This window comes from Dermacentor albipictus, chromosome 4 (genome assembly GCF_038994185.2).
Source record: "Dermacentor albipictus isolate Rhodes 1998 colony chromosome 4, USDA_Dalb.pri_finalv2, whole genome shotgun sequence".
NCBI lineage: Eukaryota > Metazoa > Arthropoda > Arachnida > Ixodida > Ixodidae > Dermacentor > Dermacentor albipictus.
Window position 1 is genome coordinate 10,356,138 of NC_091824.1, and position 27,809 is coordinate 10,383,946.

The window sequence follows — 27,809 nt, forward strand, 5'->3', positions numbered from 1 at the left end:
AGGGCGTAAATTTTTGTAAGAGTGGAAAACTGAGCTGTAGTCAGGGCTGGTACACTAATTTGGTGCTATCTTTAATGAAAGTAGACCACACTGTATATATTGTGATTTCTAGGTACCTAAGTTACTGATACTGACGTTCTTGTTATGCAGTGCTAGTAGACTCCAAAGTATGGGCAGCATGTGTTTTATTTATTCTTTGTGGTAAACTTGTAAGCATATAGAAGTTTCTGTTAAATATTTTTGTAAATGATATTCAGTTAGATATCCGCCTTTTTTTTTTGTCTTGATTATATTCAATGTTCTATTCAAGAGGTACTATTTGGTTTCACACAGCCCTACTTTTTTCCAAGCATTGTGATAGGCCTAGTGTTACCAGTTAACGAAATGGAGCTCAATGTTATGTGTTATCGTGTTATGTTATCCCACCCAGCGGCCCGCCTTGAAAACGAAGACTCGGCACTGGTCAACTCGCCGGGATACCGAACAACAGCCGACCGCAATAGTGAGGCGCCACCTAGACGCGATGAGAAGGACTACGAACCAGTGGACGTCGGTGCACAGGTGAGTCTCCCTTGTTTCCACTCGGTTATTTTTAAAGCTATATCTGTACAAATGAAATAAACAGACACAAACATTTCGAAAGTCAATGACACTCTGACCTAATATACAGTTTTAGCAGAGCTCTACCATACACCGTGAGAGTTGCCATATGCCGGCTGCCACGACTGCGCATGCGTGGTTGTCAGCTAGCTCTAGTACAAGTTTACCGGTAATGGTCCACTGTGCTTGCGCAACAACATGCCAGACCAGGCTGCCCGCATTGATCCTAATTTGCCCGCAATACTTGCTCTGCGTTACAGCTAGAAATAAATGCTAAAATTGGCTATCGCTTAGCCTCATCTCATGCTGAGGACAAAGCATAAGCACTCTTTTGTCGTTATAATTGAGATTCATTGTTTGTGATGAAGCTGCTTATGCCTAGAGGGGCACCATTGATGTGGAAAAGTGTGTCAATTTCCATCTTGCAGTTGGTGCCACTTGAAATGCTGTGACAACATACATTAGATGCAAGTCGAGACTCCTTTCCGCATCCACGGCCTATGAGTTCGGGTAGCGACAGTGTGCACCCTCAGGCGTGGGATATGGGACTAGCGATGGCCGATGTAACTATTTATGCCTTGCTATTACGGACAGAAAGCAAGTATCGCGGGCAGCCTGGGCTGTCATGTTGTTGCTCAAATATGGTGAACCGTTCCGGCAAACTTCTACCCAATAAGAACGAAGCACTGCTGGTGCACAGCCACCGTGTGCGCACCTATGTGCAGCGGTGAGAAAGGCCACTGTTGCTCAACGGAGTACTCAATGCGGGAATTTCCAGCTGCCGCACCGAACAAGTGAAGAATCCGGCGGAAAGCAATCTGCTCAGTGTACAACAGCCGGTACTTTTCGTTTTTGGGATGGTCTAGTTTGTTATATCAATTGGCAGAGCAATTTTACTCTGTTAAAACGGGAATTCAAGTATGTACACAGATCTGTATGGGCATTTCAAGGGTTATAACATTTACTTCATTATGTTCATTATTTCATTATATCCTGTCTCGGTATGACGAAGTTCAGGTATATTTAAACATAAATTTGTGCTACATCAGCAAAAACAAATGGGGATAATAAGTTCTGGTATCAAGTAAACCACAGAGTCCAAGTTTAGCCTGTTATGATAATGAAAACATTTCAAGTCTGGCTATTTTCCTTCGCGCACACAGTGTTGGCAGACTCGCCCCGATATGCAAAGCAGTCGCAGATTTCAATGAATGACAAAAATAAAAAATAAATGTAACAGTTTGTCGCTTAATCCGATCGACTCTGGTAATCTAGTTCTGATTGTATGGATTCCAGATCCCTCTAGCATATACAACACACATTGCATGACTGTTGTTTTTAGTTTTACGTCATTAGTAACATTTTACCATTTCCACCTTAAATGGCCAAGTTCTTGCTGTGATGATAACCACAGATCCTTTTACTGTGGTCATTCCAATTAAGGTTACCTTCAATGGTAACACCCAAATACTTTATTTTATTACAGTGCTTGATGATCTAGTTATTTGTTAAATACGGAAAAATTAACTGATCCTCATTGTTGGAAACACTCATGCAACCTGATTTGTCAAAATTTATCTGCATATCCCATTCACCACATTGAGAAATTGCTTATATAGAATAATTTAAGCTCACATGGTCATGCTCGTGTTACACACGGCAAAATGGTAAGCAGTCATCCGCTGACAGTCTCACATCTACTTAGTTGTGTAAATTACTGGCAGTGTCAACAGTAATGGTCCCTGCAGCACTCCTGACAACAGAGGGAGGGAATGGAACTGCAATTTCTGCAAATCAACTGCTGTTACTTAAACAGGATTGTTACACAGGATTCAGCAAAATGTGTAACAGCTTACGGGTCCATGGTGCCAGTTCTAGTGCACAGCCCTTCGACACGAGTTCCGAAAGATTTCAAGTTTAGGTGAAAAATAGCTTTCAGGTGAGGGCTCAGGCCAGTTTGCTTTTGAGAACTGAAAATCACTTAAGGAGGGAGAGAGGAAATGTTCACATCATGCAGTTTACCGCAGGAAAGTACACCACTAAGGGGCTGATAACATGCATGCAGCAAAGTGTTTTGATAGCCATCATGCATGTGTGGACACAAGTAAATTCCAAATATTGTTGGCCCTAATTAAGCTGAATTAAAAATCAAGAAAAAGTGGCCTGTTTATCAACAACACTTTTGACATCTGGCAAAAGGACTGCACTCGATGACAACCAGTGCTGCAACGTGCACCTATTGCTTAGATAGTGACACATCAGAAGGGAAATTGACGGTGTCAAATGGTGTGCTAGCTGCTCTCGCTTAGTTGCCAGATTCCTGTGTGCAGTACTATCTGTGATTGACCTTAGTACGAATAAGTGCAAGTTTTTTTCCTTTTCCGATTCACTTGTTGTATGGCTCTCATAGTTGTAGCTTTGATGTATTCGTTGTACTGGAGACTCCAGACTTCCTCAGCTTAACTGCCAATGAAGATGACCGCACTGTTCGAAGCTACCATGCGAGTGCATCGGCATGGGAGTCTTGTTTCATCAAAGCAAAACTGATTCTTGGGAAATGTTGCAAAGAAGCGGCATCGGCTTGAACTAGTTACACAGCTGGCAATGTTGATCGTTGATCATTGATCCCAATGCACATATGCCAGTGTACTGAAAACGTTGAAGTGCACATGTCAAAGTTTTTACTGGCGCGGGATGCTTCGTCCCATGCCTTAAGAACCCGCTCCATCCTGACCTCACTCCACTCCAGCCTGTTCAATCGGCACATCCGCCTTCTATCTGAACACGATGGTGGGTACCAGGTGGGTATCCACCCATTTCTCTGTGCTTAGGCTTCACTCTCACCCAGTGCAAGATGTTGCAGGTTTTCTTCTCCAGAATCTTCTCCACCCCCAACAACTTCCCATTGACCAAGGCCCAGCCTTCGATTCTGTCGGACCTGGTCTCAACGTTCCGCACACCACTGTAGTGTCATTCACCATGCCTCGACTGCATACCATCCGCACACTAATAGCATGATGCAACATTTAAACCAGACCATCGGCAACGTGTTAGCAATGTATGTTGCTTATCACCTCAGCAAGCGGGACGGCGTTCTTCCGTTTGTGTCGTGTATGAATACCACCACGCAGATCATGACTTGATTCTCGCTTTACAGGGTTCATGTGGTCCTTGAGAATGTCCTGGAATTTCTGGCGGGTCCTTGAAAATCCTGGTATCGCAAGCATATTAAAGCATCTAGTACATTTACATTTTCTGAAATGTCTAATAACATTGAAGCAGTTGCTTTTTGTTGTGTGGCTGTGTTGAAGTGCAGGTGTGCAACACTCGTAAAATAAATGGCTAATTGCTGTGGTGGCCACATGAAGACATGTCCCAACACGTTGTTTGGGATGCTTCGATCAGAGCAGGTGGCATCCTGAATGTAGAGATCACAAGAGAACTAAGGAAGTCGGTGGCCTCCGCAACACAGTATTAGTATTGTGCTGCTTTGAAAGCAGTGAAGAAGGAACAGCTTAAAGTAGCATGATGATTATGTTGAAATGTGGCTGGGTCCTATGCATCGGGCGGGCATTTAAAATATGCCCTAGCCAAAGAATGTTAAAAAGGCACAAAAAAAGAAACATTCCATATATGCACACACACATGCACTATAGTCTGCCATTAGTGCATGCGTCCTTGCACCACGTGCACCACGTAGTCCTACCGCTGCATCGCGTGCCACCACTGTCCAAGCCTCACTTGGTGATGTGGTCTGCCGCATAGTTCATTGCACCAGCAGCCTCACCCCCCTTTGTGTTCTCGCGCTGAGTCACTTGGATCCGTAAGCCCCAGTGCCTGTGGCAGTGCGGTGCCCTCTCGTTGGTGTGGACACAAACGGGCATAGCGCAGCACAAGGTGCTCGATGGTCTCTTCCTCATATTTGCACACTAAACACAAAGCACTCCTGACTGTGGGGGCGTCGCCGAAGCGGCGACGGTACACAAGTGTCCGCGGTGCCCCCCGCTCACGCTTGAAACAGCAAAGTGCTGCCACCGTTGTTGTACAGTGGATCTGGACAAGTGCCCTTTCGAGAGGAAAATTGAATGCTTGAAAAGAAAAAGCAACTTAGAAGCAGCAGTGGCTCAGTTAACAGCTTCTACAGACACCTATGCACAGACAGCAGAGGCGAAATGTGGCTTCACTTCTCTTGCAAAATCGATCAGCAACAAGGAAGGCTGCCAGAGACAAAGCTCAAGAGATGCTGAACATCAGCTAAGAACTTGAAATGGAGCTGCAGGATCTTTTGAACAGGTTAGGTGGTCCTGCTGCGCCCACTTTTTGTTTTGTGGCATTACTATAGACGGCACGGACCTTTAAAATATAATAGCTTGACCTTGAAAGTCCTTGAAAATCCTTGAATTCTTTGGCTCAGAAGTAGCACGAACCCTGCTTGAAGTTTACTTTCTTTTGTACGAACGATAAACCTCTTGTACAGCAGTTTGCGCTGCTGCAGAACTAATCCACAGAAGGCTGCCCATTCTTCTTAGGAGTGTGGCACAGGCCTAGGCAAACAGTCATTTGGATGTACTTCTGTTCACAGAACTGATACCTCTTGCGACGTTGGGGTTTTTAAGCCTTGTGCTTGTCATCCAATGTAGTAGGTAACTGGAGGAGACTGGCCACCTGGAGACCAGGAAGCCACACAGTGATGAGACCAGCTTTGCAGGAACCTAAGTTTATTCACTTGATGAAAGTCAGAATGAGGAGGGCCGCTTATTTTATACCCTCAAGCCTTCAGAAATATATTCAGTTCCCTTGACAGGGAAACTGACTTGTCGAATGGCTTTCCCTTTGCGTGCACGTTTGATGGTCTGGGTCGGTTCCGCCGGATGTGACGGGCAGCGACAAAACGCCCAGTGTTCTCAAAATGCTGAGGGGCGCACAACACATGGCTGGGGTTCATTATAATTCTTGGGTGAGCCAGGTCTATTCTTCCGGGCGACCAAAATCACTTCGCGTAAATTTCTGCAAATGGATACTATGCAACACAAACGCTGCCGTTGTTGGGGCTAGTCGTAACAAACCGTGAACGACCTGCTTGTCCGGTGAGTCCAGCAACCTTTCGATTCCTTGGCGTGTCTCTTCATGGAATTCTTTTTTCTATATTTTACAGCTAGATGTCATTGTTTAAAAATAACGCACCTTTTTGCCCAGAATGGTGTTCATCACAGTGCTGTCATGGGCAAGAGGGAAGGTAGTAAGATAGGCGGCCAAGCAATGGCTTTTTCGGGGGGACCCAAAGCTTGGAGAGGCCCCAAGATCCAAGAAACGTAGTCTGTAGGAGAATAAATAGACGTAAGCAACAGTGCCTAGGTAATTCAGACATAGCCCGTATTGACATGCAAGGTGTCGCGAATAAGCTGAAGTAGACAAGCACCTAAGGCAGGAGGAGCTGATAGTATGCAGGTTTCTGGAGACACATCTTGGGGACATGGACCCTGTAATCCTGACTGTTCATGGGAATGTTGCAATAAAACAGGGCAGCAGAAAGGGGTTGGAATTCGGGCATTCATTCATGAAGGTATGAAGTGGCAAAGGGTCAAACAGGAATGCAAGAAACATGTATGGCTAAAAGGTAAAGTGGCAGGGGAGCAGACACTTCTTGGCTTTGTATACCGTATTTACACGATTGTAAGTCGACTCGAATGTAAGTCGACCCCCCATATCGCGTGACTGGAAAAAATAATAATAAGAGAGCATACCCGAGGGCGCATTCGATACCGAAAATTTATTAGTAGCTGACACGGTCACTGGACTAATCGACTTCACTAGTGCTGCCATCGTCATCGTTGGTGCGGTCCCACAGCGCGTCGTGGTCCAGCAAAATTTCAAATTTGGCCAACGACCGCACCAGGACATCTTGCACAACAGCAGCCCATGCCAAATGCACCCAACCACACGCAGCCGTCAGGGAGGCTCTTTTGACAGGTCCGGTTGGCGTAATTTCGCAGTCTTCTGCCGCCAGCCATTCGTTGTACTCACGGCGGAGCAGAACCTTAAAATTAAAGGGAAGCTGAAGAGCCTGTCGAATTCAATAAGACGCTCATATACGGATGCGGGAACCTTATAAACCATGTAGGTAAAACTTGGGGGTTTTTTTTTTCAATTAGGAGCGACGTAATCGTCGGTTGAAATTGCGCTGTAGCTCCGCCCCCGTCGAATGCCGCGTGCTGCTGCTGACGCTGACAATGCGAGCGGAGACCGGAAACCGCGGTGTTGTGCCGTCAACTCCAGTGTTTCATTCCTTCGCAGCGTCCGCGACCGTGCCTGACCACGCTTGTTTCTGCGTGCGTGCCATCGTAATCTGCTTCGATCGACCCTGCATTCCTTTGTTGGTGCGTCTGCATGTATGTAGAGTAGTAAACGTGCGTGGTAGTCAACGTGAGTGGTAATCAACGAGAGTGGTAGTCAACGTGGTAGTCAACAGATGGTCACTGCACGTACTGCATGAACCGGGAAGCTTTTCACGCGTTTAAACCGTAGATTGCCGACAGCTTTGGACAGCGCACAAATGCCAACGATCGCATTCCCGCTTACGTTCCACGAGGAGGCATGCAGGAACACAACACTACAGTTGTTTGACCGGAAACGAGCTCACTAGATCGGCGAAAGATCGGCGAGATCACTAGATCGCTTTGCAAAAAACATACTCGCCAAAGAGCATTTCCAACATGAGGAGATCCCAAGACTGCTTTCGTTCGCGTCGAAAGCACTGCTCGCACCAGCATCGTTTGCTTCTTCGAGAGGCCGGCTCTTCGCAATCGGTTCGTACATGTAAGGAGTAACTCCAAACTCCTCAGAAAAACGCAGTCTCTCTAAATTTTTCATTACCATCTCGGGGAAAACAGCACCAAACTACCTGGCACCGCGCTTCATGTGTAGCAGCAGCGGTCGGTTACTAGAGTTGACGTCGCGAGGTGCCCGACCAACCACAGGCGGAAACGAGACGCGCGAGCTGGGCGTGTCTGCTGCTGCACTTTTCGTCGAAATAAAATATATTTGCGCTTTCTTTCTCTCAATTTCGATACGATATTCGAATTCGGAGGGTTGAAAACCATTATGTACAGATGTTCACTCATTTTTTCTGGAAAACCTTTCAGCTTCCCTTTAAGGCGAAGGTCCGGGCTTGTTTCATGACCACGTCGCACTTCACTGGCAGGGACCGATCACACATTTCAGCGACGTACGCTGCAAGCTTAGCCTACTGCTCCGAAAAGCGTCCAGACTTCTGCATGTGGGAAATTTCTCACTTGCCGTCACATTTCGCTTCACCGCAGTCGCCACTCTCGCACCACCTGTTTAGAAACATCGAAATTGCGGCCCGCTGCGCAGTGATTTGTTTCTTCGGCGTAAAGGATGGAAGCCCTCTTGAACGCTGCTGTGAACGAGTGCCGAACGATTAGTGGGCCTGGAGCACTCATGACGACTGGGGAAGCATAGAAGTTGCACAGAACACCTATACAAAAATGGAAGTAGCACGTAGCCGGCAGTCAAGTGGTACGCGTCAAACCAATACCAATGCCTTTAAACAGAGAAAGAGAAACCCGCGAGCGGTGTCTGCTCTTCCATGAACTACTGATACTCCCCACAAGCTCCGCCGTTCTGAGGGTGCCACCGCAAATGTGAACAGCGGCACTTCCATCAACTATCGACACCCCCCCCCCATGAGTGTTGCATGCACTGTAAAGCTCTCAAAAATGTTGAAAAACCCTTCCGAAAAGCAAGCAAACACGTGGGATAGCGAAAAGATACGGGTAGGGCCATAGAGCAGACATAAAATTGTAACTACGTTGTAGCTCCCGTTGGTATCGCTTTTTTTTTTTTGGCGGGGCTATGTTTTGGTTTCGATTGTAAGTCGACCCCCCAACTTCAGACTTTCAAATTTTAAAAAAGGGGTCAACTTACAATCGTGTAAATACGGTACCTGTGGACAGGAGCAAATGCCAAAGAGGAAAACAAGAAAATAGTAGAATGCATAGCAAATGACATTAATGAGCTAGGAGCAGGGTGCAAGATGATTATACTAGGTAACTGAAGTCCACACATAAATTATATGAATGTGATAGGAAGATGTGGGCCCAGGCCTCAAACACACGGGGATGGCACTATGAACACAGAGAGGCTTTAATGACACGGGGACGGGACTAGGATAACGTACACGATAACACACACACAGTTCCTTTCATAAATGTCTGTCGCTTAGGTATAGTCACACCCAGTGTCAATGTAGGAAGGCGTCCGATAGCGCGTCGGTATCGCACACTCACGGCACGAAGAGGCGCAAAGGTGAATCTGGAGCAGCGAGTGGCGCAGGCGCTGGAGGCCAGGGCGGATGCCCGTCACACGACGAGCCACTTGCGCGACAGCTGGGTCGGGACGTCTGCCCGCCACAGGGTAGACCGTTCGGAAGGCTTAGCTGCACCGGAACATGTCGGCGTCGGATGCTCGCCCAGCAGTGGAGCAGGCCGGTTAAGCCCAAGGACAGCCTGGCCTGTTCGCCAGCACACCCAGGAACACTGGCCTTGGGTAGACGAACTGCTCGGCTCATTCGGAAGGCCAGCCCAGGCAGCTCGGGCAGTTCGCATGGCTGCCGTTTGCGCCCAGACACCGGCCCTTCTCTTCCTCTTTGTCCATCGCCGCCGCACAGCAGTCACGCGCATTCGGCCGCGACATTCAAACAGTCCAAACTCCTATCACAATGAACGGGTACACAGGCTCAATAAGCAACATGCAGCTGGATGTGTGTGAAATGCATGGCTGAGCTGTATGTAACAGTACTGAAAAGTGTGAAGGGCAGTAACATAGTGCATAAGAAGCATGTAGTCGATGATAGGTTATGCACTAATGTTACACGGGATGTATAATGGGCTAGGGATAGTGAACATAGATGAATATGGCTCCAAAAGTCTAGGTAGTGATCACAAACATATCAAGCTGAGTTTTAGATGAGAAACAAGAGTAGGAAGGAGGCAAGATGAACAACCAAATGGGATTTTCACTTGGACAAGCAACTGGAAATAGCAACCCAACGAACTGAAGAAGCAATTTCTGAGGTACCAAAACAGAATGAACATACATCAATTTAACAGGGCTATTTGAGCTAGAGCTGGCTAAGGTAGGAGTCAAGCCCCAAGGGAAAAGAAGACCTAAACCTATGAGCTGGTGGGATGAGAAAGTTAAGAAGGCCATAGAGCAACGTCACTAAGCCTCCAGGGAACACAGATATTGTAAGCAGACAGGTTAACAGAAGCTGATGTAGACAGAAAAGGGGACAACTTCTTAAACTGTCTAACGGAAGCATTCCATCTGATGAGTGAGAAGACTACAAGAAAGGGGACCGAATGGTTGTCAGAAGTAAACAAAGAGGATAGAAAAGCACCTCAGAAATCTTGGAAACATCTCAACTTCTTGAGTAATGTAAGATTAGCCTAGAGCAGAAGTTCATAGTTACAGCTCAAGGTGTTCAGCTACAAGGAGATCAGTCAGTGGAACATATAAAAACAATGATGACAGAAAATTTTAAAGAACAATGAAACATTGTATGTGCTCTATCAGAAGAGGATAGACTGGTTAGTGCAGTGGCTCCACTTGAGCACAGCAAGAGGGAAAGGTCAGAGCAGAGGGTTCCTGGTAGCACGCCGACAGGTCCTGATGGCATCCCAATGATGTTTGTAAATAGATTGGGCCCAAAATATAAGGAAGCATTAAGAGAAGCAGTGAGCAAAATGATAATAAACGGTAAAGCCCTCGATGGGTGGAGACTATAAGCAGGATGAGCATGATATATAAGGGAAAAGGGGACAAAGCCAACATGAACGACTACCGTCCCATAACAGTGACGTCAGTAGTGTACGGGGTGGTGATGCAGATTATAAAGGACACACTGCAGACATAGGTGGAGAGCTAGGAGGTAATGGGGGATCTACAAAATGGGTTTCGGGAACAAAGGACGTGAGAGGACAATATGTTCTCATTGATGCAGCGTATCGAAGTAGCAGAAAAGGAACACGGGGCCCTATAGCTGGCTTTTCGGACATCAAGGGAGCGTATGACAGTGTAATCAAAAGAGGATTTGTGGGACATACTGGGCACACTGCACGTGGCAGATCAACTAATCTTGTCAGAAATACCTATAAAAAGTAACATCATCATCAGCCTGGTTACGCCCACTGCAGGGCAAAGGCCTCTCCCATATTTCTCCAACAACCCCGGTCATGTACTAATTGTGGCCATGCCATCCCAGCTAACTTCTTAATCTCATCCGCCCACCTAACTTTCTGCCATCCCCTGCTACGCTTCCCTTCCCTTGGGATCCAGTCCGTAACCCTTAATGACCACCGGTTATCTTCCCTCCTCATTACATGTCCTGCCCATGCCCATTTCTTTTTCTTGATTTCAACTAAGATGTCATTAACTCGCGTTTGTTCCCTCACCCACTCTGCTCTTTTCTTATCCGTTAACGTTACACCTATCATTCTTCTTTCCATAGCTCGTTGCGTCGTCCTCAATTTGAGTAGAACCCTTTTCGTAAGCCTCCAGGTTTCTGCCCCGTAGGTGAGTACTGGTAAGACACAGCTATTATATACTTTTCTCTTGAGGGATAATGGCAACCTGCTGTTCATGATTTGGGAATGCCTGCCAAACGCACCCCAGCCCATCCTTATTCTTCTGATTATTTCCGTTTCATGATCCAGATCCGCTGTCACTACCTGCCCTAAGTAGATGTATTCCTTTACCACTTCCAGTGCCTTGCTACCTATTGTAAATTGCTGTTCTCTTCCGAAACTGTTAAACATTACTTTAGTTTTCTGCAGATTAATTTTTAGACCCACTCTTCTACTTTGCCTCTCCAGGTCACTGAGCATGCATTGCATTTGGTCCCCTGAGTTACTAAGCAGGGCAATATCATCAGTGAATCGCAAGTTACTAAGGTATTCTCCATTAACTTTTATCCCCGATTCTTCCCAATCCAGGTCTCTGAATACCTCCTGTAAACACGCTGTGAATAGCATAGGAGACATCGTATCTCCCTCCCTGATGCCTTTCTTTATTGGGATTTTGTTGCTTTATGGAGGACTACGGTGGCTGTGAAGCCGCTATATGTATCTTTCAGTATTTTTACATACGGCTCGTCTACACCCTGGTTTCGTACTGCCCCCATGACTGCTGAGGTTTCGACAGAATCATACGTTTTCTCGTAATCAATGAAAGATATATATAAGGGTTGGTGATATTCCGCACATTTCTCTATCCCCTGATTGATAGTGTGAATATGGGCCGGTATTTTGTAGCGATGCCTTTTCCGATTCTATGCTTTTTCACGCTTTTCGCGCTTGGCTAGTGGTCAGAGCGACGATCTGCCCGCATTATCAACGGGATCGGACGGCCGTGTGTGGTGGATGATAAGAATAGCATAGAATAAGCCATAAGGCATCGCTACAAAATAGCGGCCATGGTCTATTGTTGAGTAGCCTTTACGGAATCCTGCCTGGTCCTTTGCTTGACAGAAGTCTAAGGTGTTCCTGATTCTATTTGCGATTACCTTAGTAAATAGTTTCTAGGCAATTGACAGTAAGCCGATCGGTCTATAATTTTTCAAGTGTTTGGCGTCCCCTTTCTTATGGATTAGGATTATGTTAATGTTCTTCCAAGATTCCGGTACGCTCGGGGTCATGATGCATTGCGTATACAAGGTGGCCAGTTTCTCTAGAACAATCTGTCCACCGTCCTTCAACAAATCTGCGGTTACCTGATCCTCCCCAGCTGCCTTCCCCCTTTGCAAATCTCCCAACGCTTTCTTTACTTCTTCCGGCGTTACCTGTAGGATTTCGAATTCCTCTAGACTATTCTCTCTTCCATTATCGTCATGGGTGCCACTGGTACTGTATAAATCTCTAAAGAACTCAGCCACTGCACTATCTCATCCATATTAGTAATGATATTACCGGCTTTGTCTCTTAACGCATACATCTGATTCTTGCCAATTACTAGTTTCTTCTTCACTGCTTTTAGGCTTCCTCCGTTCCTGAGAGCATGCTCAATTCTATCCATATTATACTTCCTTATGTCAGCTGTCTTTCGCTTGTTGATTAACTTCGAAAGTTCTGCCAGTTCTACTCCAGCTGTAGGGTTAGAGGCTTTCATACATTGGCGTTTCTTGATCAGATATTTCGTCTCCTGCGATAGTTTACTGGTATCCTGCCTAACGGAGTTACCACCGACTTCCATTGCATACTTCTTAATGATGCCCAGAAGATATTCGTTCACTGCTTCAACACTAAGGTCCTCTTCCTGAGTTAAAGCCGAATACCTGTGTAGCTTGATCTGGAATTCCTCTATTTTCCTTCTTACCGCTAACTCATTGATCGGCTTCTTATGTGCCAGTTTCTTCCGTTCCCTCTTCAGGTCTAGGCTAATTGGAGTTCTTACCATCCTGTGGTCACTGCAGCGCACCTTGCCGAGCACGTCCACATCTTGTATGATGCCAGGGTTAGCGCAGAGTATGAAGTCTATTTCATTTCTAGTCTCGCCGTTCGGGCTCCTCCACGTCCACTTTCGGCTATCCCGCTTGCGGAAGAAGGTAATCATTATCCGCATATTATTCTGTTCCACAAACTCTACTAATAACTATCCCCTGCTTTTCCTAGTGCCTATGCCATATTCCATCACTGCCTTGTCTCCAGCCTGCTTCTTGCCTACCTTGGCATTAAAGTCGCCCATTAGTATAGTGTATTTTGTTTTCACTCTACCCATCACCGATTCCACGTCTTCATAGAAGCTTGCGACTTCCCGGTCATCATGACTGGATGTAGGGGCGTAGACCTGTAGAACCTTCATTTTGCACCTCTTATTAAGTTTCACAAGACCTGCCACCCTCTCGTTAATGCTATAGAATTTCTGTATGTTACCAGCTATATTCTTATTAATCAGGAATCCAACTCCTAGTTCTCATCTCTCCGCTAAGCCCCGGTAGCACAGGACGTGCCCGCTTTTTAGCGCTATATATGCTTTTTTTGGCCTCCTAACTTCAATGAGCCCTATTATATTTCATTTCATTTCATTTCATTTATTTTTTCCCTTAAAGGCCTGAAGGCATTACATAAGGGGGGAGCAAAATCAAGGTCAAAGAGAAAGAATAAATTGACAAAAGAGAACAATAACAATAAAAGAGTATGTAACAGTGAAATGTTCTTGTCACGCGTATACGATGCAAAGCAAAATTCACAGGATTGAAACACGAGAAAAAAAATATATATATATTTATATGAACACTCAATTAATACACGAGAAGAATACAGTGAAAAAGGCATCACACGGAAAACAAGTAAAGATAAAAAATAATAAGCTGTTCAGAGTGCCGAATTGAATATGACGGGAACCTTTTGCCCTCATGAAAAATGGTCATATAGTTTATCCTGGAATGATTTGCGGTTAGTGCATGATGCGATGGTATTTGGCAGGTCATTCCATAGTGCTATCACATCCGGAAAAAATGATTACTTTAGAGCTAAGGTGCGACAGTTGATGCGTGCGATGCTATGGTCATGGCTTAGGTGGCTAGACGTCCTATGCGGGGGTTGCAGCGCTTTTCGTGTCTCGTGCGTGGGTGATAGTAGAAATGATGAAGAAGACAGAGGCGAGATATAATGCAGCGTGACTCGAGTGATGGGATGGCCAGGGAGTGTTTCAGCGCGGTAATATTGGTTTTTCTTGAATAGCATGATGATATAAATCGGACGGCGCAATTCTGCACGGCTTCAAGGTCAGCGGTGAGGTACGCTTGTGATGTGTGCCAAATGGATGAGGCATATTCTAGTTTTGGGCGAATGAATGTTATATATGCTAGTTTTTTTATGTCAGGAGATGCGGCCTTCAAGTTACAGCGTAGGTATCTGAGTATGCGAGAGGCTGCAGCGCAGTTGTTTTGAACTTGAGTTACCCATGATAGCGATGGTGTTAGATGGAGGCCAAGATATCTGTAGGATAATGCGGAATCAATGGAAAATGAGCCAATACTGTATTGGGGCAGATTCACGGTGCGTTTTCTGGTGAAAGACATGCATTTGTTAATGTTTAAGGAGGGGAGGGATTTATTGCACCAAGAGGAGACAGTGTCAAGATCGGACTGAAGAAAAGATGAATCGCTGGTTCCCCTAATCACTCTGTATATGACGCAATCATCGGCAAAAAGCCGTAATTCCGATTTTATATTGCAAGGGAGGTCATTAATGTAAATTAGGAATAGTAGTGGTGACAGGCCAGCGCCCTGAGGGACTCCCGATGTTACATCGGGAAGAGGAGAGTGGCTATCATTTGTAGAAGTGAACTGCTTGCACCCTGAAAGAAAATTTTCGATCCAATGGATTAGGTTGACGGGTATTCCTAGTGATAAAAGTTTTTTTAGTAAATGATTGTGTGGGACCCGATCAAATGCTTCGGAGTAATCAAGGAATATAGCATCTATTTGGAGGTTGGCATCATTGGATTCGAGCAAATCGTGTATGAACTCTGCAAGCTGAGTTTCACATGAAAGGTGTTTTCTAAAACCATGCTGGTGCGAATAAAAAAAGTTGTTAGATTCAAGGTGTGTCATTAGGTTTGTGGATATAATCATCATCATCATAATCATCAGCCTGGTTGCGCCCACTGCAGGGCAAAGGCCTCTCCCATGCTTCTCCAACAACCCCGGTCATGTACTAATTGTGGCCATGCCGTGCCTGCAAACTTCTTAATTTCATCTGCCCACCTAACTTTCTGCCGCCCCCTGCTACGCTTCCCTTCCCTTGGGATCCAGTCCGTAACCCTTAATGACCACCGGTTATCTTCCCTCCTCATTACATGTCCTGCCCATGCCCATTTCTTTTTCTTGATTTCAACTAAGATGTCATTAACTCGCGTTTGTTCCCTCACCCACTCTGCTCTTTTCTTATCCGTTAACGTTACACCTATCATTCTTCTTTCCATAGCTCGTTGCGTCGTCCTCAATTTGAGTAGAACCCTTTTCGTAAGCCTCCAGGTTTCTGCCCCGTAGGTGAGTACTGGTAAGACACAGCTATTATATACTTTTCTCTTGAGGGATAATGGCAACCTGCTGTTCATGATTTGGGAATGCCTGCCAAACGCACCCCAGCCCATTCTTATTCTTCTGATTATTTCCGTCTCATGATCCGGATCCGCCGTCACTACCTGCCCTAAGTAGATGTATTCCCTTACGACTTCCAGTGCCTCGCTGCCTATTGTAAATTGCTGTTCTCTCCCGAAACTGTTAAGCATTACTTTAGTTTTCTGCAGATTAATTTTTAGACCCACTCTTCTGCTTTGCCTCTCCAGGTCAGTGAGCATGCATTGCAATTGGTCCCCTGAGTTACTAAGCAAGACAATATCATCAGCGAATCGCAAGTTACTAAGGTATTCTCCATTAACTTTTATCCCCAATTCTTCCCAATCCAGGTCTCTGAATACCTCCTGTAAACACGCTGTGAATAGCATTGGAGATATCGTATCTCCCTGCCTGACGCCTTTCTTTATTGGGATTTTGTTGCTTGCTTTATTAAGGACTACGGTGGCTGTGGAGATGTTATAGATATCTTCCAGTATTTTTACATACGGCTCATCTACACCCTGATTCCGTAATGCCTCCATGACCGCTGAGGTTTCGACTGAATCAAACGCTTTCTTGTAATCAATGAAAGCTATATATAAGGGTTGGTTATATTCTGCACATTTCTCGATCACTTGATTGATAGTGTGAATATGGTCTATTGTTGAGTAGCCTTTACGGAATCCTGCCTGGTCCTTTGGTTGACAGAAGTCTAAAGTGTTCCTGATTCTATTTGCAATTACCTTCGTAAATAATTTGTAGGCAACGGACAGTAAGCTGATCGGTCTATAATTTTTCAAGTCTTTGGCGTCCCCTTTCTTATGGATTAGGAAATGTTAGCGTTCTTCCATGACTCCGGTACGCTCGAGGTCATGAGGCATTGCGTATACAGGGTGGCCAGTTTCTCTAGAACAATCTGCCCACTATCCTTCAACAAATCTGCTGTCAATACAATGCGCTATCAATTCTAGACCTTTTCCTGCAAATGCTGCCATTGTCCACCGCAACCCATAAATTTAGGTTTTAGAAGGTATATCAGACCACAACATTGTGTACCTTACATCGGAAGTGAGTTTTGTCCCACAGACTGAAAAACAAAAAAAAAGGATTGTCCTAGTTTTCTTGCATGCCACTGATATTGATGTATTGGATGCACGAGATGGCACTTTCTCAGAATTTCACGCAGTGTGAATCAAACAAACATTCCATTGATGAAATATGGGGCTACTTCAAGTTCGTGGTTCTGAAATGTCATCATCATCATCCTGTTTTATGTCCACTGCAGGACGAAGACTACGATCTCCAATTACCTCTGTCCTGCGCCAACCGATTTCAACTAGTGCCAGCGAATTTCCTAATTTCATTGCTCCACATAGTCTTCTGCTGCCTTCTACCGCTGTTGCCGAACATACACATTTTTCTCATGGCAGCGCAAGCCTCTATTCTCTATGATCGGCGTCTTAAAAGATGCCGCACCGAAGCAACGTTCCAGTTCTCGTTTCGGAGCAACGCTCCATCATTTCCTAAGTTCTATGTACTGCACAGTGAAAACAACGTACCAGTGAGAAAGCTCTCTCCATTCCTAGTGGCCAAGTGTCTAAAAGAAAAAATCGGACCTACATACAAAGCCTCAAAAATGTCTAGCGGGGACCTCCTCCTAGAACTCAATGACAAAGACCAAGCGCAAAAGCTCACAGAACTTACCAGTATTGGTAACGCAACAGTGTCAATTTCACCGCACAGAACATTAAATACAAGCAGGGGTGTAATATCAGAGAAAGATTTTATTGGCTTAAGTGATGAAGAACTGCTGGAAGGTTTCCAGGAACAAAATGTTACCAAGGTCCAAAGAATTGTCATCCGCAGGAACGACCAAGAAATCCCCACAAAACATGTAATACTTACCTTCGGAACGAGTGTAATGCCTACCTCGCTGGATGCAGGTTATGTAAAGGTAAATGTTAGACCATATATTCCGAACCCCAGACGATGTTTCAAATGCCAAAGGTTTGGACATGCTTCACATGCATGTTGAGGACGAACGACTTGTGCTAAATGCAGTTCGAACGATCACCAAACTGACAATTGCACCTCTTCGCCACTTTGTGTCAACTGCAAGGGAGATCATCCCGCTTATTCGCGGTCCTGCCCCTGCTGGAAGAAAGAAAAAGAAGTAATTGCTCTAACAGTCAAAGAAAAAATCTCTTTCTATGAAGCCAGAAAGCGGCTGTCGTTCCTTCCGCGAAGAAGTTACGCCGATGTGACGTAGATGGGGGCAGCGTCACAGAGGCTTCAGGAGTCCTCCGAGCCCACGCGCAGTGGTCCCGCAGTGACCCCTCCCACCCGCGTGGTGGAAGCAGCCGACGCTGCTCCATCCTCTTCAAACGCCCTGCAGACACCAGTCCTGCAGGGCCCTAAGATCAAGCGAACCCCAAGGCCCGAGACACGTGTCTCGGCGCCTAACTCTCGATCCTCCAGCGCCTCAGAGAGAGCGATGGAGGTCGACGCAAAAACCCCGGTGTCATTGACACCAAAAGACAAGCGCTCTCTTGAGCGCGGTAAGAGGGACAAGATCCCAATAACCACTCAGAATAAGAAAGCGATAACTTAAAGGTTATCGCTCATTTGTATAAGCCTTTTAAATTCCATGTCGCCTAACATCTCACCTCTTATTCATTCCATAGTGCCAATTCTTACCTCTCAATTTTAAAATGGCTTTTATTATTCATTGGAATTGTAGAGGTATCATGCACAATCTAGGTGACATCAAAGACATCAACATCTTTTCACCAGTTGCCGTACGTCTTCAGGAAACGAATCTCGGTCCAAAAAATAGTCAAATTCTCAAAGGTTTCACCGTTGTCCAAAGAGACCGCGAATGTTCCACCCGTTTGTCAGGCGGAGTGGCTATAGTCGTGCAGGGCGGCACTCCTACCCGAAATGTCCAATTGAATACATCCTTAGAAGCCGTAGCTGTCACCATTCTATCTTACAAAACCATCACCATTTGCTCACTGTATATTCCACCTCACACCCACTTCACTACTAAACAGCTAGAAAATTTAACAGAACAATTACCGGAACCATTTGTTTTAGTAGGGGATTTTAATGCTCATTGTACTCTTTGGGGCAGCGTTAAAACTGACCAAAGAGGACAGCTGGTTGAAGATTTTATCCTATCCAATGATATCTGCCTTTTAAATTCAGGTGTGCCAACTTACTTCTCACCGACTTCCCGCACATTTAGTTGTTTAGATTTAGCTCTTTGTTCGCCCTCTCTTTTTACTGATTTTAAATGGGAAGCTCTCGACACCTCATACGGTAGCGATCACTTACCCGCTCTCATCAAACTCCTACCATCACCACAAACATTAGTAACAAGACCATGCCGATGGAAAATACAGCTCGCTGACTGGCAGGTTTTTATGGAAAATGTGAAAGTGGAAACTGTCTTTTTGCCGGGGCTTAGTATTGACGAACTTAATAAAAAAATCACCGAGGTTATAATCTGTGTGGCAGAAAAGGCCATACCCCTGACATCGGGCATAGTGCACAAAAAGCTAAACCCCTGGTGGACGAAGGAGTGTGCCGACGCTAAAAAAGAACAAAATAAGGCCTGGGGAATCCTACGGAAGTACCCCACCTATAGCAACCTGGTAAACTTTAAACGAGCCAAAGCCAAATCACGTTTTATTCGAAGACATGCTGAAAAATCATCATGGCAAAAATACATCTCCTCAATTAATAGTACGGTAACATCGAAACGAATGTGGGACCAGGTGAGGAAATTTAGAGGACAGTACTCATCTTACACAATACCGTTACTTACAAGTCCAGGCACACAAACAACAATACAAGAACAGGCAGATATACTTGGAGAACATTTTCGTGATGTATCCAGTTCAGGGAATTATACAAAGGAATTTTTACAATACAAACAGTCTGCTGAAAAACAGAAGCTGCCCACAACTGGTGCATCAAATGAACCATACAATTCCCCCCTCACACAAGAAATAAACAGAGTTCTTTCTGCAGGGAAAAACACAGCGCCAGGTCACGACTGCATTCACTACGCCATGCTGGCTCATCTGTCTCAGGCATCTGTAAACGCTCTCCTTAAATTTTTTAACTTAATCTGGGAATCTGGCATAATGCCGGAAGAATGGAAAAAGGCAATAGTAGTTCCATTTCTAAAAGCCGATAAATCCCCCACATCCGCAAGCAGCTACAGACCTATTGCCCTCACAAGCTGTTTGGCAAAATCATATGAAGGCATCATCAATATAAGACTTTAATTTATTTTAGAATCAAGAAACCTTATTGACCCCCATCAGTGTGGATATAAAAAGGGTTGTTCAACCACTGACCATCTTGTCCGTCTAGAACATGAAATTCGATACGCATTTTTAAACAAACAACACTGCCTTGCAGTTTTCTTCGATTTAGAAAAAGCCTATGATACCACATGTAGATATGGAATTTTAAGAGACCTGGCTGACCTCGGCATCCGGGGTAAAATGCTGAACTGCTTAGCTGATTTTATGTCTAATAGAACATTTCAGGTACGTCTGGGTTCAGTACTATCACATACATTTAAACAGGAAAATGGTGTTCCACAAGGCTGTGTTCTCAGCACGACACTCTTTATAGTAAAAATGAACTCAGTTAATAAGGTCATAGTGTCGTCTCTTATGCACTCTTTATACGTAGACGATCTCCAAGTGGCTTGCCGTGCCTCAAATTTACTAACCTGTGAAAGGCAGCTTCAACTCACAATAAATAAACTTACACAATGGGCTAACAAAAATGGTTTCCGTTTCTCCACACAGAAAACAGTTACTGTTTTGTTTTCTCAGAAACGAGGGCTACACAGCAATCCAGTTCTAAAATTGAACGACACCATACTGCCGGTGAAACAAGATCATAAGTTTTTAGGAGTAACCTTTGACACCAAACTTAACTTCCTAACTCATATAAAAGCACTAAAGATCAAAGCAAATAAAGCTCTAAATATTCTTAAAATTTTGTGCCATAAGCACTGGGGTTCCGACTGAAGCTGCCTTTTACGTGTTTACCGGTCGCTTGTGCGTAGCCTTTTAGACTACGGCTCCGTGGTTTACGGTTCAGCCAGACAGTCCTACATCCAACGACTTGATCCGGTACATAACCTCGGACTGCGACTAGCAAGTGGTGCCTACCGAACATCACCTATTCCAAGTTTATACGTCGAGTGTAATGAACCCTCCTTACAGCAGCGCAGAGCATTCCTCACATTCTCCTACGTACTCAAAATTTAGTCATCACCCCAACACATATGCTACAACATCCTCACACAATGCAACTCACGCCTACACTATACAAATGAACCAAACACGATTAAACCGCTTGTCCTGCGATATGAGGAATATGTTCGGGATTATAACATTTCTTGCGAAGTCCTACAGGTTGCCAGAAAGCCACAGCGTTTGCCCCCGTGGTACGATTTCACATACCTTTGTGATTGGACGTTAACATATCTAAAGAAAAGAGACATCCCACACGAACACATTATACAAGAATTCCGTGCACTTCAGGACAAATATCAAAATAACATGCAATATTACACTGATGGCTCTAAAACAAAAGATCACGTGGGAGTGGGGGCCGTAACGGAAAATTGGGGAACAAGTATTCGATTGCCACAACACGCCTCTGTCTTCACGGCCGAAGTTTTCGCTATATGGCTTGTTGTTAAAAAGATTATCGCTGAGAAACACAAAAATGCAGTCATATACACAGATTCTTTAAGCACACTAAAGGCTCTACATTTTAAATCTGAGTGTGAACCCTTGATTGGAGACATTTTAAACATGGTGGTGCTTAACGAATACGGGAGGTCAATTCGTTTCTGCTGGGTCCCAAGCCATGTTGGGATACCGGGTAACGAAGAAGCTGATAGATATGCATTGATGGCAGTGCACAAAGACATTACAAACACAACACTCCCATACAAAGATAGCATCCGTGCAATTAGAAAAGCCTTAACGGTAAAATGGCAACGCGAATGGGACCTTGGTGCCGACAGCAAGCTACATCTCACGAAACCCATGGTTGGTGAGTGGAAGTCATGCTATCATCAGGAGCAGTTCATCGAAGTAGTTTTATGCTGACTACGCATTGGCCACACACACCTCACACACAATTACTTACTTACGAAAGAAGACACACCAACATGCGAGAAATGTCAACAGCCACTAACAGTTATGCACATATTACTCACATGTACGGAGACTGAAACACACAGACGAACACTTTTGCACAAATTATATCAACTACACATACCTTTACACCCTGCTCTAATCTTAGGTGATGACCCACTAGTACCATTATGTGACGTTCGAAAATTTCTAGATGACACTGGCTTTTTACATAAAATATAGATTAACAAAGCCTTTTCCTTCATAACGTGGATTTTAAAACACCTCGTGTTTGGCGCAGCATAGCCTCAGCCGCTTTTGCGCCATTAAACCCCATTTAACTAACCAAAACACAGGCAGTCACTCGAAACAAAATCTGACAAGGAACACGGCACAAGACTCACTGCACCGCAACAAGGAACACATTTTATACCTGTGTGAACGAAACATGTGAACTGTCTCCTAAATGTCACAGCGAGGCCCCTAGCCGTGGCATTTCGAAGACGGCAATACGCTCTACATTCAAGAAACGTAATCATCGAGCCACGGAGGCCGTTTTCTGTCACGATGAGGGCGCGTGCCTACCTCAGAAGAACTTTGGAGGTTGCGACGCGTATCGGTCGACTTTAAAGACCCAGTCGTCCCACTACTATTTCCCTCCCACTGGTTGGAAAATTGAATGCGGTTGTCGCTCAAAGCTGTAGAGGGTTGCCCAGGAAGCTCCTCTCGAAGTTCCAACAAGTCCTGGGAGGCTACCGATTCCCCCACGGAATCAGAGACGACTGCTGACTGTGCAGACCCGGAAGTGATACAGTCAGATGAGCTACTTAGCTGATGCTTATAACTATGAGAAGACGCTGTCATTACAGACGAGTCATCGGAATGACTATCCAGATTTGAATATGAGTACAAAAAGTCTCTATCACTTGTACACAATGTACTACCTGCTGGATCCTTCATCACTAAGGTTAACTTAGACACATGCCATGTCTTCCCATCACTGAGTACAAAAATAGGTTGTCCCATCTGGGCCTTAACTGTGCGAGGTTTACTGTACTTAAAAAATCCTTTCCTGTTAAATCTTATTCTGACGGTGTCTCTCACCTTGACACGAGTTGCCTGAGCACCTCTACGTTTGTCTACACTCTGCTTAGTTTGCCACTGTTTCTGCAAGACCCTTTCTTGAACTTGAGACACAAGACTGTCCTGTTCCCGTAGATCTACACAAAGCCGCATGGTTCCATCCTTCTTGCGCACCACCACGGGTGGAGACACCCACTCGGAAGCCTCGACGCGCTCGATGACATCGCAGTCCTGACCTGGTCACGGAGAGCCAGGGGTAGTCGGCGCAACTTCGAAGATACTGGTTTCGCATCTTGCTGCCGATGAATTTGGTGCACAATGTTGTTAACGAGACCCAACTCGTCACTGAAGAGGTGATCAAAACCCAGAGTCACACCTGTGGGGCTCAGTGCTGAAGGAAGCAATGGTAGACGACATGTCAGCGACGTACCGTCGATCTGTATGCCCAAACGTTGGATGGCGTCTATACCCAGCAGTGATGTTCCTGTAGTCGTTATGTGAAACGTGACGGAGCTTGACCTTTGGAAAAACTGGACAGTGGCTTGAAACAGGCCTTGAATGTTGATGCGTTGCTTGCAGAAATTTTTCAAGTCCACTGTTTTTTGTGACAGCCTGTGCTGTCGACCAAAGTTATTTATAAAATCTTCGGCCGTCATCAATGACACAGAAGCTCCTGTATCCACCAGCAGTTCCATGGAGACGCCGTTCACTACGACCGGAACTTCCAAATCTTTTTTAGTTTCAAAAGCGCTTACCGTCAAGACAGATGCGGATGGTTGCCCTGCAGAAGTTGAAGACAGCGTCTCTGCAGAAGAGACGTGTTGAACAGTACGGGTTTTTCGGCATACTGATGCAAAATGGCCCAACGTGTGGCAGGCGTTGCACCGCCGGTTCCTTGCTGGACAATTCCTGTACGTTGCAATATGTTTCGTGCTGCCACACCGATCGCATGCACCACGGTTCCCAGAGGAGCAATGTGCGAAAAGTCGGCCCTCTTGGCGGCTTCTCGGAAGAAGTCGGTCCTCTTGGCGGCTTCTCGGAAGAAGTCTGCCCTCTTGGCGGCTTCTCGGAAGAAGTCTGCCCTCTTGGCGGCTTCTCGGAAGAAGTCGGTCGTCTTGGCGGCTTCTCGGAAGAAGTCTGCCCTCTTGGCGGCTTCTCGGAAGAAGTCGGCCCTCTTGGCGGCTTCTCGGAAGAAGTCGGCCCTCTTGGCGGCTTCTAGTCGGCCCTCTTGGCGGCTTCTCGGAAGAAGTCGGCCCTCTTGGCGGCTTCTCGGAAGAAGTCGGTCCTCTTGGCGGCTTCTCGGAAGAAGTCGGCGGCGGCTTCTCGGAAGAAGTCGGCCCTCTTGGCGGCTTCTCGGAAGAAGTCGGCCCTCTTGGCGGCTTCTCGGAAGAAGTCGGCCATCTTCATGGCCTGCCGGACTAAGTCGGCCATCTTGGCAGCTTCCCAGAAGAAGTCTGTCATCTTGGCCCGTCGACGGAACGCCAAGTTGAAATGCCTCGATTCTTCGTACATTTTCGGAGCCGAACGCGCGGTTCGCTCGATGCAAGCCTTCTAAACTGTCCAATTTCTTCTGCCTTGTCCAGGGACAGGGTTTCGCCATGAGCTAATAACTTTTCGCGAACGCTGGCGTTCGCTACCCCATGTATTATTTGGTCACGGACGCGCTCATTGTAGGTTGTGCCGAAGTTGCACTGTACCGCCTTCTCCTTCAGTGCGGTCACGAATTCCAGGAATCCTTCTCCCTCGAACTGCCTTCGACTGGTAAATTCGTGCCTCTCCACCAGAACATTTGTTGACGCGGCTAACAGCCGGTCAAGTCGCTGCAAGAGTTTCTGGAACTCTGACGCTGGCGGGACTGCATCACTTGACGCTGACGCTGCGCCAGTTAACTGCCTTGCTGCTTCCTGCTCCTCGTCTGTAAAGTACTTTCGTTGTCCCTCACGCCCAAGAGCGCTGACGAGCGCGGACGCTCGTCGCGCGTTTGTCCAGTCGCCACCGCCGGCCTCTTCGAGGTGGGCCTGAAAAATTTTTTTCCATCGATACCATGGAATTAACGGTGGCCCGGGGAATTCAAGAAAAACGCGAAGGTTCGCCGAAAAAGAAGCCATGCCCGGTAGCGTGCAGGAGACAGTGCAGGAGACAAGCCGGAGCTCGCAGCAGGAATGGGGCAAGGAAGAAAAAAGGGTCCGAGAAGGCCTAGGCTCGGAAGCCTCGCGACGCCAAGTGCGTCGGCGGCGTTTGCGTGCCGTGCAGACACAGGAAGGGACGCTTCACTTACGAAGCTCGTTGGTTTCCCGGGGCTTCGGTCGGAACCGCAGCGGGAATCCCATCCTCGTCGCCAAAAGATGTGTCGGCAGCGGCAGGCAAGTGGGGGGCCGAGCCCAACGAACACGCGGCGAGCGCCGACGCAGATAAGGAGACACGGAGCTAACTGCTCCTGATGAAAACCGGACAAGGACTGGGCCGGCTCGGGGCCGTTTATTACTAAAAAGGACTTCACACGCCAGATGACACCTCCTGATTGGTCCCAGCTCATCACATGACAGAAGGGGGGTGCGCCATCTAGCTAGACTACTACGAAACAAATGTATGATAACACAGAGATCTGGCAGGGGGCAACACTATACTACACTACGCTTCCTGAAAAAAGTGTTCATTATTCGAAGCTTATTCCTTTCTGCGAATTCTACCAGCATCTCTCCTCTAGTGTTCCTAGAATCAACGTTGTAGTTGCCAATCGCTTATTCATCAGCCTGCTTTTTCCCTGCTTTTGCATTGAAGTCGCCCATTACTACAGTATACTGAGTTTCCACTTTTCTCATCACTAATTCAACATCTTTCTAAAACTGATCTACTTCCTCATCATCATGACTGGATCTTGGAGCGTAGGCTTGTACTACCTTTAATCTATACCTCTTATTAAATTTGATTACGACTACTGCCACCCTTTCATTAATGCTGTAGAATTCATCAATGCTGCCCGCTATGTCCTTATGCATTAGGAATCCTACCCCGTATTGCTTTTTATCTGGGACATCTCTACAGCAGAGGACATGACCGTTAGTCACCACTGTATAAGCTTCGCGAGTTCTTCCATTCTCACAAAGGCCAATGATATCTCAAACAATGTCTGATAGTTCCTGAAAGAGTCCTGCTAAGCTAGCCTCACTCGACAGAGTTCGCCAATTAAAGGTTAACAGGATCAGTTTCCATTGGCGGCCTTGACTTTGTACATGTGAACTTTGGACATGTGAAGCGAAAAGTGCTGCTGAAGTGCAATCCTTGGGTAACAAAACAAATGGTATGAATACAACGTAAGCAAAATAAAGGCAAGAAAACAACACAATCAGCGTCCAACTATTCCCACAAGTGATAGGTTTCTCGGCTTACGTAGGTTATTAGCTGATAAGGTAATAAAAGCAAGAGAATACATGTACTCAATGCATGTATTGTATACATGTATGAATACATGTAAAAATAACACAAGAAAATTTCCTTTTCTCATCCTTAGGAAAGTTCTGGCAGCACTTATCGCCAAAAAAGAAAGTTGCACCCAGACTCTGTATCGGTGATACCTTTTGTAACCGACAGTGGCGAAATTGCAGATGCGCTCAAGCAATATTTTACTCAGTGTCTACGCGTGGTTACAGTGTCAGCCCACAGTTACCTAGCTATGAACACGTTCTGCTGATTGGTGATGTCTGTATTACTGAGCAAGGTGTGTTAGCTCTTATACTTAATCTTGATGCTGAAAAATCGCCCAGAGCTGATGGTATCCTGAATGTGTTTCTCTCCCAGTTCGCCAAGTGGTGTTCAAAATATTTAACCTTAATATTTGAGAAATCACTGTCATGTGTGGAAATCCCAGTCGATTGGAAGTGCGTAAAAGTCATCCCCATACCGAAAACGGGAAATCCGTCTAACCCCACATCATACAGGCCAATATCTTTACTCTGAACATGTGCAAAATACCTTGAGCACATAATTTTCAAACACATTTGTGCCTTTCTAAACGACAATGCAATAACTGACGCAAGACAACATGGTTTTCGGCGAGGATTTTCAACCATGACTCTGCTCGTAGAAACGGTTCCCAACTTAGTGACAGCTATAGATAGACAAGGCCAAATTGACTTAATATTTTTCGATTTTAATAAAGCATTCGACCTCTTCTCACTCCAAATTACTGCTTAAACTAGAACCCATTTTAAAAAACGACATTTTAATTACCTCAATTGAAGCATGCCTGTCGTTGCGGAAACAGTGTGTTAAAGTCAACGATGCAGCTTCGACACCTGCAGCTGTAGGCTCAGGCATTCTACAAGGATCGGTGTTAGGGCTGCACTTCTTTCTCGTCTTTATAAATGTTGTCATCAGTGACATACGCATCAAGATATTGCAGATGACTGCATTTTGTATAACGTAATATGCAATTCAAATGATCAGGAAGTTTTAAACACCTCGCTGTCTGCAAACGTGGTGCTCGAAATGACAGGTGACTATTACTCTCAAAAAGACTGTTGCAATGACCAGTACTTGCAAAAAGAATCTCTTAACCTTTACTTAGGGCATTAACAGCTGCTCTTTGTCTGTCACGTGTACATCTAGACACTTGGCAGCAATAATTGCATCAGATATTAAGTGGAATGAGCATGTAACACACACCTATGATAAAGCAATGAAGAAACTAGGCTTTTTAAGGCGATGAGTAGGAAACGCTTCATGACCTGAAATAAAACTTATAGCATATAAAACATTTATTCAACCCATTCTAGAGTACACTGCGATTGTCTGGAATCCAGACATGT

General features: G+C 45.6%; 1 protein-coding gene across 6 annotated transcripts in view; it reads left to right on the forward strand.

The window, feature by feature from the left end:
• Positions 1-27,809, forward strand: part of Amph (amphiphysin) — a 284,018-nt gene that overhangs the window by 247,934 nt on the left and 8,275 nt on the right. For all 6 annotated transcript variants that reach the window (XM_065442446.1, XM_065442449.1, XM_065442448.1 and 3 more), the window contains one exon: positions 431-561. In XM_065442446.1, coding sequence (XP_065298518.1) covers positions 431-561 — 131 coding nt within the window. The remainder of the gene's footprint in view (positions 1-430; positions 562-27,809) is intronic.